At 41.7% G+C, this 19,511-nt stretch overlaps 1 protein-coding gene across 10 annotated transcripts; it reads left to right on the top strand.

Annotated features, from left to right (window-relative positions):
* Nucleotides 1–517: 517 nt before the first annotated feature.
* Nucleotides 518–18,375, top strand: Zmym1 (zinc finger MYM-type containing 1). Of its 10 annotated transcripts, XM_052177393.1 has the most exons (10): nt 518–743; nt 1,461–1,545; nt 4,407–4,602; nt 4,785–4,909; nt 5,433–5,613; nt 9,657–9,831; nt 12,661–12,811; nt 13,246–13,371; nt 13,513–13,550; nt 14,880–18,374. In XM_052177393.1, exons 3-10 carry the CDS (start codon nt 4,595–4,597, stop codon nt 17,169–17,171), a joined length of 3,096 nt encoding a protein of 1,031 aa, XP_052033353.1. In that variant the 5' UTR covers nt 518–743; nt 1,461–1,545; nt 4,407–4,594; the 3' UTR covers nt 17,172–18,374. The 10 variants fall into 10 exon arrangements, with proteins under 10 accessions (XP_052033353.1, XP_052033354.1, XP_052033358.1 ...); XM_052177394.1 differs by lacking the exon at nt 1,461–1,545; XM_052177398.1 differs by lacking the exon at nt 4,407–4,602 and having other exon boundaries at nt 1,506–1,717; nt 5,375–5,613.
* The last annotated feature ends 1,136 nt before the right edge of the window (nt 18,376–19,511 follow it).

The following is a 19,511-nucleotide window of genomic DNA, read 5'->3' as shown; positions in this document are numbered from 1 at the left end:
CCCGTTCTCTTCTTCACTGAACAGATTCCAGAACCCTGCTAGCCAGACTTTATGGTAAACTCCTTAATAGGCTCTGTCATCTCGTTGCATTGTTGTTGTTGTTGTTCTGCAGGGTTTGTAAAATAAGGTTGGTCTCAAACTTTTAACTACACACTTCCATCTTATAGGCCTGTGCCCTCACTCCTGCTTTGCATTAACCTTTAAGGATCCAAATTAGCCCGTGTGGTGACATGTTCCCTTAATACCAGAAATAGGGAGGCAGAATCAGGAGAATCTCTGTGAGTTCGAGACTAGCCTGGTCTACAGAGTGAGTTCCAGGACAGCCAGGGCTACACAGAGAAACCCTGTCTCCAAAAACCAAATCCAAAAAAAACCAAAAAAAAAAAAAAAAAAAAAGGATAGCCTAGGAATAAACCCCCTTATCCCTGTCCACCTCTCCAGTTTAGGCCACACCCCCCACGCCCCAGGCCGGCTGCGCTGCGCATGCTCAGCCGCAAAGGCCTCCGGGAGAGGGGCGGAGCCGGCGGGGTTGTTTGCACTCCAAGCTTGAGTGGGCGCTTCCCGCCGCTGAGTTGGCGACAGATCATCCATCCTCGTGGAGCCACTCAGGCCCGCTTTTCCAGAGAGAGGCGGCGTTTCTTCCGTCCTGAGGAGGGTGACGCGACAGGTGGGATGCCCACAGTGTCGGGAGAATCGTGACCCCGCTTCCTGGCGTCCTGGACTCTGTGCGGTGACTGATCTTGGTGCGTTTGGTCTCTTGCGGTTTCTTTCTCTGTTTTCCGTTTACACCTGTGACTCTCTTTCCATTAAGCAGGGTGTTTTTCAGATATAAACAAATTGGGTGTGTTGGCGCTTGCCTTTAATCCCAGCAGTTGAGAGGCAGGGTCTTCTCTGAATTCGAAGTCAGCCTGGTCTATATAGCCAGTCAGCGCTACTTAATAAGACCTGGTTTCAAACAACAAAACCATTGGGCAGTAGAGAGATGGCAACAAATAGTTTTATCTGTAGGGTTATGTGAGTGAAATTTGCAAGCTAGCGCCGGTGGTGGTTGCCCATTTCTTTAATCCTAGCAGGGAGGTAGAAGCAATTGAATCAGTCTACAGTGTTAGTTATAGGACACCCAAGGATAAACTGAAAAAAAATCTCAAAAAACGAAAAGAAAGAAATTTGCAGGCCAAAAATCAAAAAGGGTTGGGGAAAACTTGTAATCACCCCAGTTAGTACAAGGAATTTACCTATATTAACCTAGATATCAGAAATGGCCATTTTGTGTTACTATTATATTACTATTATATATATAATGTATAATACAGTTGAGTATTTCTCATAATTATATTATTTTTGTTTTCAAAGTCTCTAAGAAATCTTCTAATCTTACCCCCTGAGCGCTGGGATTTTAGGCATGATGAGCACTACACTCAGTGATTTTATTACTTTTTCTTTTATTGGTATGTGACAAGACTCTTGTTTCCTGAGGGGACATGACACACGTCTATTCACCCCAGATAAAGAGCCCACCGAAGACCAGAGTGCCTTGGTGAACCAGTGAGTTTTATTGGGATTACTTACGGAAGCAGAACCAAAGTGCACCCAGCATGGATGAGAGCTCCCAAAGGCTGGGCGTCTGGAGCCACCGCACAGCCTGCCGGCTGTTGAGCTGCTTGGGGAGCGCCCTGTCCTAGGGACTCAATTGGTCTAGACTTCTTCAGGGCAGCAGGTCTGATCTCACTCGTATTTGCTGTGGTTTGTCTGAGAGTGACTCTTGTTTTTCACTCTGGGAAGCAGAGACCTAGAGAATCTGCTCAGTTTCAGGGCCTTCTTGGAGCTATTTTTGAGTTGCTTACCTTTTAAGGAGCTTCCCTATGGGTGAAATGTATCAATCTTGAAGAAACTGCTACAACATGTACCCATAACACACTGTCCCGTTCTTGTTTAAACGTCTAGTAAGTCTCCCTGTCCAGCCCCCTTAGTAGATACCTGCTTTTGTCTCCTAGGCCTTTAGCTTTATGCTCTTGCCTCCACACCATCTAGGATGCACCATTACACCCGGCTGCTCCAGGTTCTGTGTACTTTATAGTTACCTCTCAGGTTTACAAGGCTCTATGGCGTGTTGGCCCGCTGCTTCCCTCTGGGAAAATTGAGTTAGTTGAATCTTTGAATAAGCCAGTTAGATCTTTCTATTGATTTAAGGCTTCCTTAGCAGTGTTTTGACTTTAGTTTACAAGACTTGAAAATCTTTCATTAGATTTATTTCTATATTTGGTGTTTACTACTGCTTTCAATGGGATCAAACACAGTGCTCTACCATTGAACTATACCATAATATCCTATATTTAAGGAGTATGTCATGAAAAGTAATTATAATTACATTTTTTTTAATCCTAGTGCAAAGAAGTAAAATTTGTTATTATTTCTGGAGCTGATAATCAGTCAAACCCAAGGCCTCAATCCCCAAACCTTACAATTTTTAAATATTGATCTTGTTAAAGTTATAGATTCTTTTTTTTTAAATATTTTTTCATGTTCTTTTTTTTTTTAGATTCATTTATTTATTATATGTAAATACACTGTAGCTGTCTTCAGACACCAGAAGAAGGCATCAGATCTCTTTACCAGATGGTTGTGAGCCACCATGTGGGTGCTAGGATTTGAACTCTTGACCTTCAGAAGAGCAGTCAGTGCTCTTACCCCTGAGCCATCTCTCCAGCCCCAAGTTATAGATTCTTTAGGGTTTTCTGTATACACAATCATTAATTCTGTGAATAATGACAAGAAAATTACATTAGTCTTTTTTGTTTTGTTTGTTTTATTAGACATGATTTCTCTGAATAATCCTGACTGTCCTGGAACTAGCTCTGTAATCCAGGCTGGCCTCAAACTCAAGAGATCCACCTGCCTCTGCCTTCCAAGCACTGGGACTAAAGGTGTGCTCCACCACCACCCTTTTATCTATTTTACTAAAATCTCTAGTAAAAAAAAGAAATGGTAAAAGAAATTTTGTTTGTTTTAGGGTCTCCCAAAGTAGTTCAGACTAAGGTGGAACTCTGCAGCCAAGGCTGACCTTGAATTCACAGTGATACTTCTGTCTCTGCTTCCCATGAACTGAGATTATACCCCTGAGCTACCAAACCTAGAAAGAACTTATAAAATATCAACTAACTTTCATTCCTTCTATTTTCATTCATTCTTTTGATACAGGATCCCACTATGCAGTACTGGCTGACCTAGAACTGAACAAGAGCTCTGTCTGCCTGTCTCCTAAGGAGATTAAGAATGTGGGCCACTGTTCCACCTAAAATACTAACTTTCTATTAAGCTGTGATTCAGCCAAATTCCCTTGTAATGTTCTCCCCTTATCCATGAAGAATACCTTCCACAAGCCCTGTGGTTGTCTGAAGCCAGGCAGTACCAAACCATGTTTCATTTAAAGGTGACCCTTGATGAATTGGCTCTCACTTTATGGAATCTGAATTGTCAGCATTTCCACTCCTGTGCTTTAAATTTTAGGAGTTTAAATTTTATGTGTGTGGCTGTTCTGCCTGCATGAATGTCTGTGCACCATGTGCTTGGTACTTAGGATGGCCTGAGTAGGGTGTTGGATCCTCTGGAACTGGAGTTATGGATGGTGAGAACCAACATGTAGGTGCTAGGAATTGAATCCAGGGTGCTCTGGAAGAGCCTTCAGTGATCTGGACCACTGAACCATCTCTCTGGCCCTTCTTTCAGATCATTTTTAAATTAAAAAAAAAAAGTGTTACTTGAGCAAAAACACCATAGTAGTCAGTCAGATAACTCATAGAACAATGAACAATTGGACACACATTTAAAACTTTTCCCTATCTCCAGCACTTGGGAGGCAGAGACATTTGCATCTCTGTCAGTTCCAAGACACCCAAAGCTTCTGTAAGAACATTATTTCAAAAGGAAAGGGGGGGGCATTGTTACCTCCAAATTTTGTTACCTCCAAATTTTTCCAGGTAATACTTTTTGGACTGTGGTTCATTGCTGGTAACTCATACCAACAGTAACAGATTGCTGTATATTTCTTTGTTTGGATTTGGTCTGGGGATGGACAGTGGATTGAAACTGACTATCATGTTGCTCACAGTTACCCTGAACTCCTAATCTTCCTTCCTCTGACTTCCAAGCTCTCCTATTTTTGGATTTTGAGATGTAAGTAGACTCTTAGAAGACTCAAGTGAGATGGCTCAGAGGGTAAAGGCTCTTGCCGTCAAATCAGATAACCTGTTTTATCCCCAGGCCCTAAGTGGTGTAAGGAGAGAATGAACTCCCTAGGGTGTTTTGGTGTGTGTGTTTCTACTACCCCATCCCATCCCATTCCACCCCTGCCGCCTTGAAACAAACAAATAAGTAAATAAATGTTATTTATTTATTTATTTATTTAGGTCTTTTTGAGACAAGGTTTCTCTGTATAGCCCTGGCTGTCCTGGAACTCACTCTGTAGACCAGGCTGGCCTCCAGCTCAGAAATCCACTTGCCTCTGCCTCCCAAGTGCTGGGATTAAAGGATTGTGCTACCACTGCCTGGCTAATAAATACAATTTTAAAAAACCCTATACTGAGAACCTGGAAAAATGGCTTGGTGAGTAAAGGTATTTGCAGTCAAGCTTGCTAGCCTGAGATTAATGGCCAAGACTGACTTCCCCACACATACCGTATGTCATGAGTATTATCCCGTGCACACATGCACGCACGCACACTAATTAAATGTAATTGTTAGAACTTTTACTTAATTATATGTGTGTGCACCTGTGTGAATTTCAGCACACCACATGTATTCAAGAGCTGGAGGAGGCCAGAAGCTGGGGTTGAATCTCTTGAAACTGGAGTTACAGGTGCTGGGAACAGAACCCAGGTCCTCTGTAAGAGCAACAAAGTGCCCTTAACCAGTAAGTGACCCTTCTAGTCCTAAATGTAAGTCTTAACATGTTTTTTTAATTGGGAAATACTGGGTAGAAACTGTGGGAAGAAAGCACACACGGCACACACCGTAGCTTGGTGCTCAGTGCAGTTTTGTGAAGGGTTCAATAGGCTCTCCCTTCCTTTGCCATTTTCTGTTGAATTGGCCAGTTGCCTTGAGTACACTTTTTACGTTATTTTCAAGTCTTTGTTTTAAGAGTATTGTCAAACCCAACAATGCAAAATTCAATAGAAACTCCACATTTTCAGACAGTGGTAATAGAATTAATCAAAACTTTTTTGATCAATCAAAAAGCCAATTTAATCTTTCTAAAATTGCCTTTGAATATTATGCTATTGTGGGTTCAGTTTCATATCCAGAAGTTGCCTCTAAAGTGAAAGGTGCATATGTATTTTATGTAAACGAAAATTCTGTTTTCTTCCTATTTCTCAAGCTCCACAAGTTGACATCTTTTCTGCTCTCACCTGACGTGAATAAAATGCTCCCTGCAGTTCCAGGCACAGCTACGCGGCTTTCCTGTTCCAATTGTAAAAGAGTCTTTCGGGAGGGACAGACAGCTTTTCAGAGGAAAGGGTCCGCTGAGCTTTTCTGCTCTATACTGTGCATCGATGGGTACCCTTCACCTGCCGTGTCCCCAGCTCCTCTCAAAAGGATGTGCTTAAATTGCTCAAGGTATGGCAGTCGAAGCAAGGCCTTTTGTTTTGCTGCACAGATCTCGGTCAGAGTCTTGGTTATCATTTCATGTGCTTTCATCTGTGAAGATGAGAAACCATAGGAAAATGAAAAGAATGTGCTTCTGCTTTCAGTCCTTTAAGCTCACTCAGAAGTAGATTTGGTTGTTGAAGGGTTTACACAGATTACATGGAAGGGTGGAGAAGCATCGAGAATTTCTTTGTTAGAGTTTTGTTAAATAAATGTGAGAATTGAGAGCATCACATAGGATGTTTTCCACGGCCAGAACGTGCATGGGTTGGTATGGGTGTTGGTTTTTGTGGTTTTGGTTTTGGTTTTTTGAGTCAAGCACTCACTCAAGATGATTTTCTCATGTTTACTCCCAGTTCCCTTGGAGGGTTTTTTGTTTTGAGATGGGGTCTCGCTATGTAGCCTTTGGCCAGCAAGGAGTTAGCTGTGGAGAACAGGCTGAATTTGAACTCAGAGGTCCTCCTATCTCTGCCCTACAAGTGCTGGCAGTACAGGAGTGTCTACCATACTGGACTACCTACACTTACTAACAGGCTCGCAGACCCTTTGCTTCAGTCCCTTATTTGGCTGTCACTTCCAATGCTATTTTTTGTTTCTGGTCCTATTTTCTGAAACTTTACCTATCTTTTCTTTCTTTTTTATTTTGTTTTTATTTTGTGTGTGTTTTCTCTACTTGTGTGTCTGTGTACCGCATGCATGCCCTGTGCCTGCAGAGGACATTTGATCCCTTGAACTGATGTCACAAGCAGTTGTGAGCCACCATGTGGGCTGCTGGAAACTAAACACAGGTCCTCTGCAAGAGCCGTCTTAAGCACTGCCCCACCTCTCTGGCCCTCCCTGTGCTTTTTCCAATCCTGCAGTACTATACTATGTCCAGTTTTCCTTTTAGCTATAAGATATAGGACATTCTCTTCAGTCTACTTTCTCTTTCTGCAGAGTCATAAACCTGGAAGGGACATTAGAGATCACCCAGTGCAGACCTTTTCTTTTGGTTTTGAGGAAACTGAGGCCCTGAGGAGCTCAGGCACTGTGTTGCCATGGTTAGCATATACGCACTACATTTCTTCAGCCCCAGCTTTGCTACATGTCACAGGCATTGAAAAGACTCTTGCAAGAAAGACTTTGCTGTGTAAGTTGTTCTTTTAAGAAATAACAATCAGGTATGATGAGCAGAAATAGACAACCTTGGCTTACTCTGGAATATTCATACGTATATATAAATGAAATTGTGGATTGGTTAAAAGGTGATAGTCATGCTTAGACTGGAAGAGGCCATCATTATTCCTAATAACATGTTTTGTTGGGATTTTTTAGGATCTATTTTATTTTGCATGTGTGGTGTTTTGCCTGCATGTTTATATGTGTACCATGTGCCTGCCTGGTGCCTGGGGAAGTCGGAATGGGACATTCTATCTCTGGAGCTGTCGTTATGGATGGTTGAGAGCCACCAAGTGATGCTGGAAACTGAGCCCAGGTCCTCTGGATGAGCAGCAGTGCTCTGAACCACTGAGCCGCCTCTGCAGTCCCTTTATTGAGACTTTTAAAAAATCTCGCATTCTTTTGATTTTTCTCAGACAGGGTTTCTCTGTGTAGCCCTGGCTGTCCTAGGACTTGCTCTACAGACCAGGCTGGCCTCAACTCACAGAGATCCTCCTCCTGCTGCCTCTTGAGTGCTGGGATTAAATGCATGCAATGCTGCATGGGTGAAGTTGCAAAATTTTAAGTAATTTTTAAGGCTTCTCTTTTTAGCAGTGATTTAATATTTTTGACTAATACTTAATGTTTCTGTTTAATCAAGCAAATGAAGGATAACTTTGAAGAGGACATTTAAAATATTAGAAAGAGGAGACTTTTTATTGAAAACTATTAAGATATGTTTAAGAAGCATCATTTCCAGCCGGGCAGTGGTGGCGCACACCTTTAATCCCAGCATTTGGGAGGCAGAGGCAAGTGGATTTCTGAGTTCGAGGCCAGCCTGGTCTACAGAGTGAATTCCAGGACACTTTACAGAGAAACCCTGTCTCAAAAAACCAAGTATCATTTCCACACTTTAGTATTGGAAATAAAAAGAAGTTCTGAAGACAAATCAGTCCAGTCCCAAATAGGCCTACTCTGTAATGTTTAATGTATTTACAGGCCAGTTTACATTCACACTCAGTTACTTTTAGCTAACTGTAAGAGTCCTTCTAACATAATTGGTTGGCTTTTTTTATTTTTTTCTTGTCTTTTGAATTTTAAACTTCATTATATTAAAAATAAATAAATAAATCGCACACCAATGCTAACCAGACCCAAAGACAACTCAGTGAACTGTACAGTTGAGAATGTAAGCTATGGAACTTTCCATTGGGTCTTAACACTTTTACTATCAGATATATATTTTTGTTGTTGTTTGGTTTTTTGTTGTTTTTCTTTGTTTTGTTTTGTTTTTTCAAGACAGGGTTTCTCTGTATAGCCCTGGCTGTCCTGGAACTCACTCTGTAGACCAGGCTGGACTTGAACTCAGAAATCTGCCTGCCTCTGTCTCCCAAGTGCTGGGATTAAAGGCTTGCACCACCACTGCCCAGCCAGATATATTTTTATACACTTATCTTCCACAGAAAATAAAAAAAATCCATGATAAGAGTTAGAACTAGAACATAATTTTTTTAAACATTTATTTTATGTAAGTACACTGTAGCTCTTCAGACTCACCAGAATAGGGCGTCAGATCTCATTAGAGATGGTTGTAAGCCGGGAATTGAACTCAGGTCCTCTGGAAGTGCAGTCAGTGATCTCCACAGTTAAGCCATCTCTTCGGCCCCCTCTAAGTTTTACTTAAAAGTTTGGCAGTAAATACTATGAGTTGTTTCCTTTGAAATGGCAGCCTTCCTTCATTTTCCAGAAAATATCTGCCTGATGTCCCCTTCTAAACAGTAGTTTAGCATATAGTCTCATAGAAATATAATTCATGAAAAAAATGGCTAAGGTTCTAACTTAAATTTTCTGTATAGACTGTCTTGAGACAGTAGTCAATCACTGATAAACGTGGGAATGCTTTATGCCTGTCTACCCTTTTATCCCTGTGCTGGTTAGTTTCTCTCAACTTGACACAAAAGGGTCACCAGAAGGAACAGACCTCAGCTGAGAAAATGCCTCCATGAGATTGGCCTGTAGACAAGGGCATGTTCTTGATCAGTGATGGATGTGGGAGAGCCCCTTGGGCATGTGGTCCTGTGTTGTCAAGTTGTGGACAGTCAGCCAGGAAGCAGATTCCTCTGTAGTCTCAGTTCCTGCCCTTCCTTCAGTGATGGGTTATGACCTGGGAGTTGTGAGAGGAGATGAGTCCTTTCCTGGTCGCTGTCCGTAACCTGGGCCACAGCAGTGGACACAAACCAGGACAGCCACTTGAATGTTCAAGTCCATTCCTTTGCCTGCTTGTGTGTGTGTGTGTGTGTGTCTGTGTCTGTGTGTATCAAGTGCATGTATTGCCCCTGGAGTCCATAAGAGGGCACTGGATCCCCTGAAACAAGAATTACAGCCGGGGGCTAGAGATATGGCTCAGCGGTTAAGAGCACTGACTGCTCTTCCAAAGGTTCTGAGTTCAAATCCCAGCATCCACATGGTGGCTCACAACCATCCATAGAGAGATCTGATGCCCTCTTCTAGTGCATCTGAAGACAGCTATAGTATACTTACATATAATAATAAATAAACTTAAGAAAAAAAGAATTACAGCCAGTAGTGAGCTGTTGTTCTATTGCCAGCATCCTTAACTTCTGGAACAAATTGCCCTGTTTTGTTTTACGGTAAATGCATGGCAGAAGGATCCCAAGAGCTCACTGCCCAACAAGCATAGCCCAAACGGTGACTCTTGCTCCCAATTCAGGTAGACTGGGTCAGGACAATACAGAGAGCAAGAGGGGAAGATGCCCAATGCCCTGCTCTGAGCCCCTCATGTATTCACACAGAAACTCATAAGTTACTTTATATATTTATTGTTCTATTAACAAGCATTTATTGTTTATTTTTAGAGACATTTTAAATCTAAAGGATATGAAGAGTATCCGGTTGGAGGACAGCAGTTGTAACAAAATCTTTTGTAGCCAATCTTGTCTTACATCATATGAAGAAAAAAGAAAGCCATGTGTTACTGTATATACTGATAGCTCTTTGCCTAAGTGCAGCATGTGTCAGAAGACATCTACTGTAAGTTTCAATTGTTTTTAACATTTCGAAGAATTCTTGTCATTCTGCTTAAATGTCATGTGTTGCTATTGTTCTAGTCTTTGCAGTAATGCCTACCTTTCACATTTCATTCTGCTGACAAGTTTTGTTGTGAACTGGTGTAAGAACTGTGATCTATAATCTATCCCACATACTTCAGGGGCAAGCAGTGTCCTTACTTGAGTAGTGCAAAGAATACTAATGCATAGAAGCAGGTGAGCAGAAAGAGAAGCTGTCCTGCCCGCTAGTCGGTGACGTACTTGGTGTCGTTGGGGAAATCTTTGGTTGATGGTTAATGAACATGAAAAAGACCTCTGGGTGCTCCTGAGAGCCGAGAAGACAGCCTTGCTTTGTGGACTAAATGAGATTAACATAGTTGTTGGTTTGATCCCTTTTTATGAATTAGAATAAATATTTATCTTGACCATTACATGATACTTTGTAATGTGGTGATACATAATCCTATTATTTGAGAGACACAGGCAAGCAGGTTGCTGAGTTTGAGGCCAGTCAGCTCTATAGAATGCGTTCAGAACAGCCAGAATTACACAGAGAAACCATATCTTGGAAAACAATAATATATAACTCATACTGAATACGTCAGAATATCAAGAAATCAAAATCTCAGCCAGGCGCCAGTGGCACACGCCTTTAATCCCAGCACTTGGGAGGCAGAGGCAGGTGGATTTCTGAATTCGAGGCCAGCCTGGTCTACAGAGTGAGTTCCAGGACACCCAGGGCTATACAGAGAAACCCTGTCTCGGGGAAAAAAGACAAAACAAAACAAGAAATCAAAATCTCCAGCACTCCTTTGGTAACCATCATTGAGGGTGCCCTGGTCCTTCTGACTGGATGGCATTGTCAGTGAAATTGGTGCTGTCAGAGTTCTTGCACTGTGAAGCGCTGCCTACAGACTGGGTCGGTGAGAGCTGGAACTAGAGCTCAGTGGCAGGCAGAGCTTACTATTTAGCATAGATGTTCAATTCCTATGTTCAACCCCTAGCAAATGCAAAAGAAAGGGTTCTTCTGTCTAAAGGAGGGATTTCACGAGCATTTTATGTTTTACTAACAGAATGAGGAGCCAAGTGTGATGGCTCATGCCTGCAATTGTGGTAGTCTGGAGGCAGAGTCAAGTAGATTTCAGTGAAGTCAGCCTGGTCTATATAACCAAGTTCCAAGCCAGCCAGGGTTGCTTTTCTCAAGAAAAAAAGTTGTATTAATAAAAGACTAAAATGAAAATTATCCTGTGCTTTCCCCCCCTCCCAATTTTTCAAGACAGGATTTCTCGGTGTAGTCTTGGCTAGAACTGGCTCTGTAGACCAGGCTAGCCTGAAGCTCAAGAAATCTGCCTGCCTCTGCCTCCCTGGTGCTCGGATTAAAAGTGTGTACCACCGTGCCTCTTCTTTTTTTAAAGAATAATTTATTTAGGAGCTGGAGAGATGGCTCAGCACTTAAGTTCCAGAGGACCCAGTTAGATTCCCAGTGCCCATATGCCACTCATAACTACTTAGAACCCTAAGTCCAGGGATCTGGTGCCCTCTTCTAGACACTGAAGGAACTACATGCACATGGTGTATATATACATTCAGGCAAAACACTCATACACATAAAAACAACCTTACACATCTGTGCAGATGCCCATAGATGCAGAAAAGGGTCCCATATTCTTGGGGCAGGAATCATAGGAACTGTTGTGACTCCACACAGGTACTCTGAAAGAGTAGGAGTGCTTTTAACTGCCAAACCATCCTGCCTGCTCCCCGGCTCTTCTATCAGTCTGGTCTCCACAGAAAGGAAACGCTGTGTATTTTTAGTTTTGTTTGCACCGTGTACCAAAAAACAGTTCTGTTCCACCGTTGCTTTCAGTGAGGTAGAAAGACGAGATGGTAAAACTCCTCAGTCTCCAGCTGATCCCTTTGTCCCCTGTTCTTACTGAACCTGCTGTGTTCTGCTTCCATTTGTACACCGCTTTCTCACAATAGGAATGTGATTGGTTTTCAGGAAGGGGCTTAATTTTTAAAGGCAAGGTCTCTGTGTAGCCCTTGCTGTCCTGGAGCTCACTATGTAGACTAGGTGGCCTCTGAACTCAGAGTTCCACCTGCCTCTGCCTCCTAAGCTGGAACTAAAGGCGTGCGCCACCACACACGGTTGTGCTTGTGATTCTTTACCAGGAAGTTAGCCCAGAACAGTGGTTCTCAACCTGTAGGTCTCCACCCAATTGGAGGTCACATATTAGATATCCTACATATCAGGTATTTACATTACGATGGATAACAGTAGCAAAATTCCAGTTATGAAGTAGCAATGAAATAATTTTATGGTTGGGAGTTACTATAACATGAGAAACTGTATTAATGAGTCACAGCCTTAGGAAGGTTGAAAACCTCTGGCTTGGAGAGGCAGGCCTGCCCCAGTATCCTGTAGTAGATATAAAACGCCCTTTTCTTTCTCATTAGCCCTAGAGCAAGGGCTCATGTTCAAGAAAAAAAAGACTGTAATTCAATTTGTGTTCTTATTCAGTAGGCTTTAGTTGCCTGGGGTAATAAATTTTTTTGGTGGCCTCTCTTTTCGTTGCTTATACATTATTACTACTACTGTAGCTGTTAAATGATAGAATAGTTTTCAGATAAGCTTATCAAATTCCCTCATTTGGTTTTTGTAGCCTGTACTCTTCTAGTTTTTAAGAAAGTGTAAAGAACTGTTATTGTTTATAACATTTCAGCTAAAAGCAGTTACAGTAGTATGCTTAGTGTTTTTAGAATTGTATGCGATGTTTCAAAAATATGAATATTATTTTTAATCTTTAAACAGAAACCACCCAGAATACTTAGATCTTTTCCTTGCAAATCACTGAAACTGTCAGATGAAATGATTGTGATTACTAATGACTTGGGGAACATAGAGGTTTTCTGCTCTGTTTGTTTTTCTTCATACAACAGTGCTGTGATGGAATCTTCTTCAGGTAATCCCTAACAGCCTCAAGTTGTGCTATGTACTGGAATATAGCTACACTCTGCTTTTAACTTATAGTTTTGATTAACGTCCATATTAAAGTAACTTAAAATTCCAAATGAGTCCTGGAGAGATGTCTTAGTAATTAAGAATGCTTGCTGCTCAATCATGAGGACTCAAGTTCAGATCCTAGCACCCATATAAGAATATTCACCTCACAGATAAAATAATCTTTATTCAAAAAAAATCCAAACAGACTGGTAATGTAGCTCAGTTGTCAGACTACTTGCCCAGCATGCCTGAGACCCTGGGCTCATGCCCACCAGGTGTGCTGGCGAGCAAACCCTCTCCCACTACGTTACAACCCTCAGCACCAAACCACTTACTATGAGACACTGTTTTCTGCTTGATTATAACAATGATTTTTGTTTATTTATTTGTCAGTTAATGTATCCATGATGCACAGTGCCTCAAAAGAGAATCTCTGTCCAAAGAAATATCCAGTTATAAGCAATATAATGTCATTGGTAAACAGTGGTGGTGACCTGGTCATGAGCACTGATCTACAAGGTAAATAGACACTGACATAAGCAGTGTTTTCTCATATTGTTGAATCTGTCTGTCTGTTTCCTGATATGAAATAAACTGCATGAGCTTATGGTATTATTAAGGTATAAAATCTTGAATATGCGCTTTAATTTGTTTCAACAGGTGCACTTTCTTCTGTACCTACAAATGTCATTGTGAACGTAAGTTTTATCCTGATTTTTTAAAAAGTTTTATTAGATATAAGTACACTGTAGCTGTCTTCAGACACACCAGGAGAGGGCATTAGATCAGATCTCATTACAGATGGTTGTGAGCCACCATGTGGTTGCTAGGATTTGAACTCGGGACCTCTGGAAGAGCAGTCAGTGTTCTTAACTGCTGAGCCATCTCTTCAGCCCCTATCCTGATGTCTTTTTAATCTTTAGCAGATTTTGTGTGTATGTGTATTTTCATACATAGGTGTTTTTATACACATATATGTACTATAAAGTATTGTTGCTGGAGAGACAGCTCAGGAGTTAAGAACACTAGCTGCTCTTTCAGAGAATCTGAGTTCAGTCCCCAGCGACCCATGTGTCAGCCCACAACTGTCTGTAACTCCAGTTTCAGGGGATCTGAGATCTCTGTTGGCCCCTGCAGACAGTGGATACACAGATACACATGCAGACAAAATACCGATATATGATAAAAAAAAAAATTCAAAAACTAAAAATATTTTTAAAGTACTAAATTTTTAGCTGAGGGTTTTTTTGTTAGGTTTGTTTGGTTTTTTTTTTGGTTTTTAGAGACAAGGTTTCTCTGTGTAGTCCTGGCTGTCCTGGAACTCACTCTGTAGACCAGGCTGGCCTCGAACTCAGAAATCTACCTGCCTCTGCCTCCACCTCCCAAGTGCTGGGATTAAAGGAGTGTGCCACTACCAACTGGCTTTTTTTTTTTTTTTTTTTTTTTTTTTTGCTTTTTAATTGATCCCTTTTTAAAAAAAAAGATTTATTTATTCATTTATTTATTTATTTATTTCATGTATTGGGTGCACTGTCATTGTTTTCAGACACACCAGAAGAGGGCATCAGATGCCCATTACAGATAGTTGTGAGCCACCATGTGGTTGCTGGGAATTGAACTCAGGACCTCTGGAAAAAAACGGTCAGTGCTCTTATCCGCTGAGCCATCTTTCCAGCTCTGATTGATTGTTTTTAAGACAATATCTCACTGTAACTCTGGCAGGGCTTGAACTCAGAGATCTGCATGCCTCGGTCTCTACAGTGCTGGGATTAAAGGTACATGCCACCATGCCCAACTTCCTCTTGAGTGAAAAGTTCTAGTCATCTGAGTAATGGAAATTATTTTCCTGCTGTTAAATACCTAGAGCTCCTTTAAACATTAAATGCTGGATTTAGATGGCAAATAATTATGTCAGTGCTGCTTATAGAGAATCCTATACCATAACTTGTTCATTTTACTGTGTTACTGCAGTGGATATGTTTTGATATTTGCTTAAACAAGTGTTATTTTACCATTCCTGTCCTAAGAACTCAGCCAGTGAGTCCAGCAGTGGTGTTGGTAATACGGACCAGCCAGGCCTCCTCCCACCTTGCTCAGAGCTCTGTGAGGACACAGCTGCTCCCAGTGAGGAAGTACAGAACAACAGTGAGACAAACCAGGATCCTAGACACAGCATGAAATCCATGAAAGAAAATGATAGACCATATATCTCAAAGTCTACATCCACAGAACAAAAAATTAAAAAAGAGTGGCGGCCTACTGAAGAGTCTTGGAGCCCAGGTCTCCAGCATCTGCATCCCAGCACTGTGAACGATGTCGCTTTCTGCTATTCTTGCTACTTGTTCTTCCAGAAAAAATTTAGCTGTCGGAGAGAAGCATTTGCAACCCAAGGAACTGCTGACTGGGAGAAAATGCTGGAAAATTTCAGAAAGCATGAAGAAAGTGACGTGCACTTAAAGTCACTGCAATTTTGGAGGCATTACCAGTTTCTTGATGCTGTTCCACATGACAGTTCATCTGTTTACTCAAAACAGATTGAAGGAAATAAAAAGTACCTAAAGCTCATCATTGAGAACATTTTATTTCTTGGAAAACAATGCTTGCTCTTAAAAGAAAATGACCAGTCTATTTCATCCATTAATAAAGGCAATTTTTTGGAATTACTAGAAATTAGAGCAAGAGATAAAGGAGAAGTGTTTCGGCTTATGAGTTCACACATTGACTTCTATAGTAGTACACATGTTCAGGAGGAGATTATCGAAATGATAAAGGGTGAAATGTTGCAAGACATCGTGAGTGAGATCAACGCCTCCTCAGCCTTTTCAATAATCTGTGAGGAGATAGCTGGTAGTGCTGCTGAGAGACAGCTTTCAGTGTGTGTGAGGTACCCACAAAAAACACCAAGTGCTGTCTTTGTTAAAGAAAGGTTCCTGGGGTTTGTTACTGCCGAGGAGGTGACTGGGGTCCACGTACACAGGCGTATCAAAGCTTACCTGCAGCAGGTTGGAGTTGATTTTAATAAAATATGTGGCCAAGCCTATGATAGTGCCACAAATTTTAGGGTAAAATTGAATGAAGTTGTAACAGAATTCAAGAAGGAAGAGCCAAGAGTTCTATATGTGCACTGTCATGCACATTTTTTTGAGTTAGCGGTGATTAGCTTTTGTAAGGGGGTGAAGGAGCTCCGCAGTGCACTAAACACTCTCAGCTCTTTGTTCAACACTGTCCGTATGTCTGGAGAAATGCTGGCGAGTTTGCAAACCATGTGTAAGCTAAATCTGAATAAAACTTGTAAGAAACACAAGTCACAGTCGTGTTGGCCAGCCCATGACCATTTGTTACTGGCTGTGACGGATTGCCTTCCAGAGATCATTGAAATGCTGGAGTCTGTGTCGCGCCGTTCCTCAGGCACAGCTGTGGCTGCTGAACTGGATGATTTGTTGGTAATGGTTACCAAGTTTGAGTTTATATTTTGTTTGAAATTTCTTTATAGAGTACTCAGTATCACAGGGATTCTTTCTAGAGAGTTTCAAAGTGAAACTGTCGACATCTTTTCTTTGTTTTCAAAAATAGAAGCAATTTTGGAATGTTTATCTTCTGAAAGGAATGACATATATTTTAAAACTATCTGGGATGGAGCAGAGGAAATATGTAAAAAGATAACCAGCAAGGGTTTTGATGTTGAGAAACCCTCTTTTCAAAAAAGAAAAATTCAAAGAACAGTAGATCCTGGCAACTCAGAACATATGTTTTTTCCTACTTCAGCAGATGAACAATATAAAATTAATATTTATTACCTAGGTCTGGATACTGTATTAAAAAATTTAAAGTTGTATTTTTCAGAGTTTGACTATTGCAAAATGAAACAAATTTCAGAGCTGTTACTTAAGTGGAATGAACCACTAAATGAAGCGACAGCCAAGCACATCCAGGAGTTCTACAAGCTTGATGCGGACATCACGCCTGAGCTCAGGTTTTACCGGCAGTATGCAAGCCTCAACTTCGTCACAGAGAGTGGTTCCGTCAGCTTCAGTGACCTGGGCTGTTTGTTTATTCAGCACGGTCTCCACAATAGTATTCCTTGTATCACGAAACTGCTGCATATTGCTTTATCTTGGCCAATTACTTCAGCAAATAATGAGAAGTCATTTTCCACGCTGCCTCATCTTAAAACATACTTACTTCGTACCATGGGACAAGAGAAACTTAGTAGCCTGGCTCTGATAGCTGTTGAGCAGGATCTGGTAAATAAATTGATGGAACCTGAAAGACTGGGGGGAATTGTTGAAAAGTTCATTAGTCAAATGAAAGATACATAAGACAAACTTGAAACTTTGAGATTAATTAAAAGAATTCTGTGGTTTTTCTTAGAATCCTAATGAAGTTTTGTTGGAGGTTCTTTGAGATGGATATAGATCTTACTGTATCTGTAGATAGCTTACTGTAGCCTAGGCTAGCCTTGGCTTTGTAAGCTCTTGTGACTGACAGACCCTCTTACCTAATTTTTCTCTTTTAAAGTATTCCAGTTGACAGATTGTATGTTAGGCACATCTACATTTAACACATTTACTGAGCAACTACTACATACCAGACAGTATGATAAGGGTTGGAGATAAAGAAGAGAATTAGGAGTCTAGAGTCCTATTGAACATAATTTCCTAATATAGAAATCTAGTAAGAAGCCAAGCATGGCAGCACACTCCCAGAATCCCACCAAACTATTTCCCCCAGGACTGTGACTTGGTGGTAACATACCTAACTTCCCTAGAATGCATAAGGCACAGTGCCAAGGAAGTCCTGTAATACCATCATAACTGCTAGTGACTGTGTGCATTGTTAAATAAAATTTTAACTAAAAACCATTGCTGGGAAGAGAATAATTCTACAGAAGCAAAAAATTAGAGACCTAACTAGACTAAGACCTGATACCAGCAGAGAGACTCAGGGTGGCTGTGAGTTCAGGGTTTGAAATACAGAGTGGGTGGACCAGGCAGTGGTCTTCCCTCAATAACTGCATCAGCTCATTCTAAGAGGGAAGTAGGGAATTTAACAAAGCCAAATTGAGCTTTGGGTCTCAGCTACCTGCCTCATTTAAAGAGTAAAGGCAAGAAGTTTAAACAGGTGGCTCTGACCATTGAGGAGCAAGGAACTCATTCCAGATTCCCAGCCCCCAACTTAAGAGTTAGGCTGGGCAGAGCGTCAACTGAATTCTGGACCCCCAGTCCTCTCTTACTCATACTGTCTTTATTCTCCAGAAAAGCCAAAGCAGAGGGAGTCCAGCTCCCATGCCTTTATAGAAGGGACCTGGCGGGGCTAGAGAGATGGCTCAGTAGTTAAGAGCACTGACTGCTCTTCCAGAAGTCCTGAGTTCAGATCACCACCCTACCACATGGTGACTCACAACTCATTCGTAATGAGATCTGACGCCCTCTTCTGGAGTGTCTAAAACTCACATATAATAAACATTTAAGCCGGGCGGTGGTGGCGCACGCCTGTAATCCCAGCCTCGAGGTCAACCTGGTCTACAGAGAGTTCCAGGACAGCCAGGGCTATACAGAGAAACCCTGTCTCCAAAAAAAAAAAAAAAAAAAAAAAAAAATCCAAAAAATTAAAAAATAAACATTTAAAAAAAAGAAGGGACCTGGTGCAGGTGGCATTTCCTCTGGGCTGCACATAGAGTAGCACCTCAAGATTAGAATCAATCCCACGGGACCTACAAGCCGCTAGAGTTGCTCCATGATCTGTCTGGGTTTCCCTCCTGAACTGCACTTGTGCTGGCAAGCCCTTCTCCAGCCTCTGTGTCCTCAGGGTGGGCATCATGTGGACAAAATGTATTGGTTCTCCAATTGTCTGGTTAGTCCCATCTTCATTGACTGGGCCCAGGTTGTGCCAAACTTGACTTGGTTTCCCTGTGGTCTCTGCCAGAAGTCTCTTGCTCTGTTGTGAACCACCCACCCCTCATTCTCGGGTATAATGCACCCTGGGTTCTCTAACCTGCATGGACTTGGAGAAGGTCAAAGTCCTAGATATCCTTAGCTATACAGTAAAGCTCAGCATCTCAGACTGAGTCCGGCAAGAGGGATGGGCAGTCTGGGGACAAAGCTGTCTTCAGGTGTGGGATCCTATGACTCCAACATGCAGGAAAGGGCTCTACCACTTGGGGCTCTAGGACCCGCACCTGCCATGCTAGGGAAATTATGGATAGGCTAGCAGAGCTAGGCCACCGGTGTACATTTCTTATTCTAGAGAAAGCAGTCCTTAACGTGCTATTAGGCTAGAATACACCTTTAGTCTCAGTGCTTGGGAAGCAAGAGCAGGTGGATATCTGTGACTTTGAGGCCAGCATGATGCACAGAGCTAGTTCCAAGACAGCCAAGGTTACGCAAACAAATCCTGTCTCCACCAAGACAAAAAACAAGAATGAACTCACTAAAACCTTACCCAGTCACATACCACTTAGAAAAGTCTTTTCTAGGATAACATTTAAAAGCGGACATAGGGCTTGAGGTCTTGTGCCTCTTATACCTTTGGTAGGCCCCAGGCATAGTTTTAGACACCCACCAGCATGTCTGCCTTTGTTCTACATAGTTCTGTTGTTACTATCACTCTCCCTTCTAGTTCTGGATTCATTAATAGTTGCTTGTTGGAAATAGTTGACC

The sequence above is a fragment of the Apodemus sylvaticus genome, chromosome 3, assembly GCF_947179515.1.
Source record: "Apodemus sylvaticus chromosome 3, mApoSyl1.1, whole genome shotgun sequence".
Classification (NCBI taxonomy): domain Eukaryota; kingdom Metazoa; phylum Chordata; class Mammalia; order Rodentia; family Muridae; genus Apodemus; species Apodemus sylvaticus.
Note: the sequence above shows the minus strand (reverse complement) of the source record. Positions and strands in the feature narration are given on the sequence as shown.

Excerpts from the sequence above, each read along its gene's own strand:
- Zmym1 (XM_052177394.1), top strand. Across the intron at positions 9,832-12,660 it reads TGTGTCAGAAGACATCTACT|AAACCACCCAGAATACTTAG; the intron begins GTAAGTTTCAAT and ends ATCTTTAAACAG. Across the intron at positions 13,372-13,512 it reads CATGAGCACTGATCTACAAG|GTGCACTTTCTTCTGTACCT; the intron begins GTAAATAGACAC and ends TTGTTTCAACAG.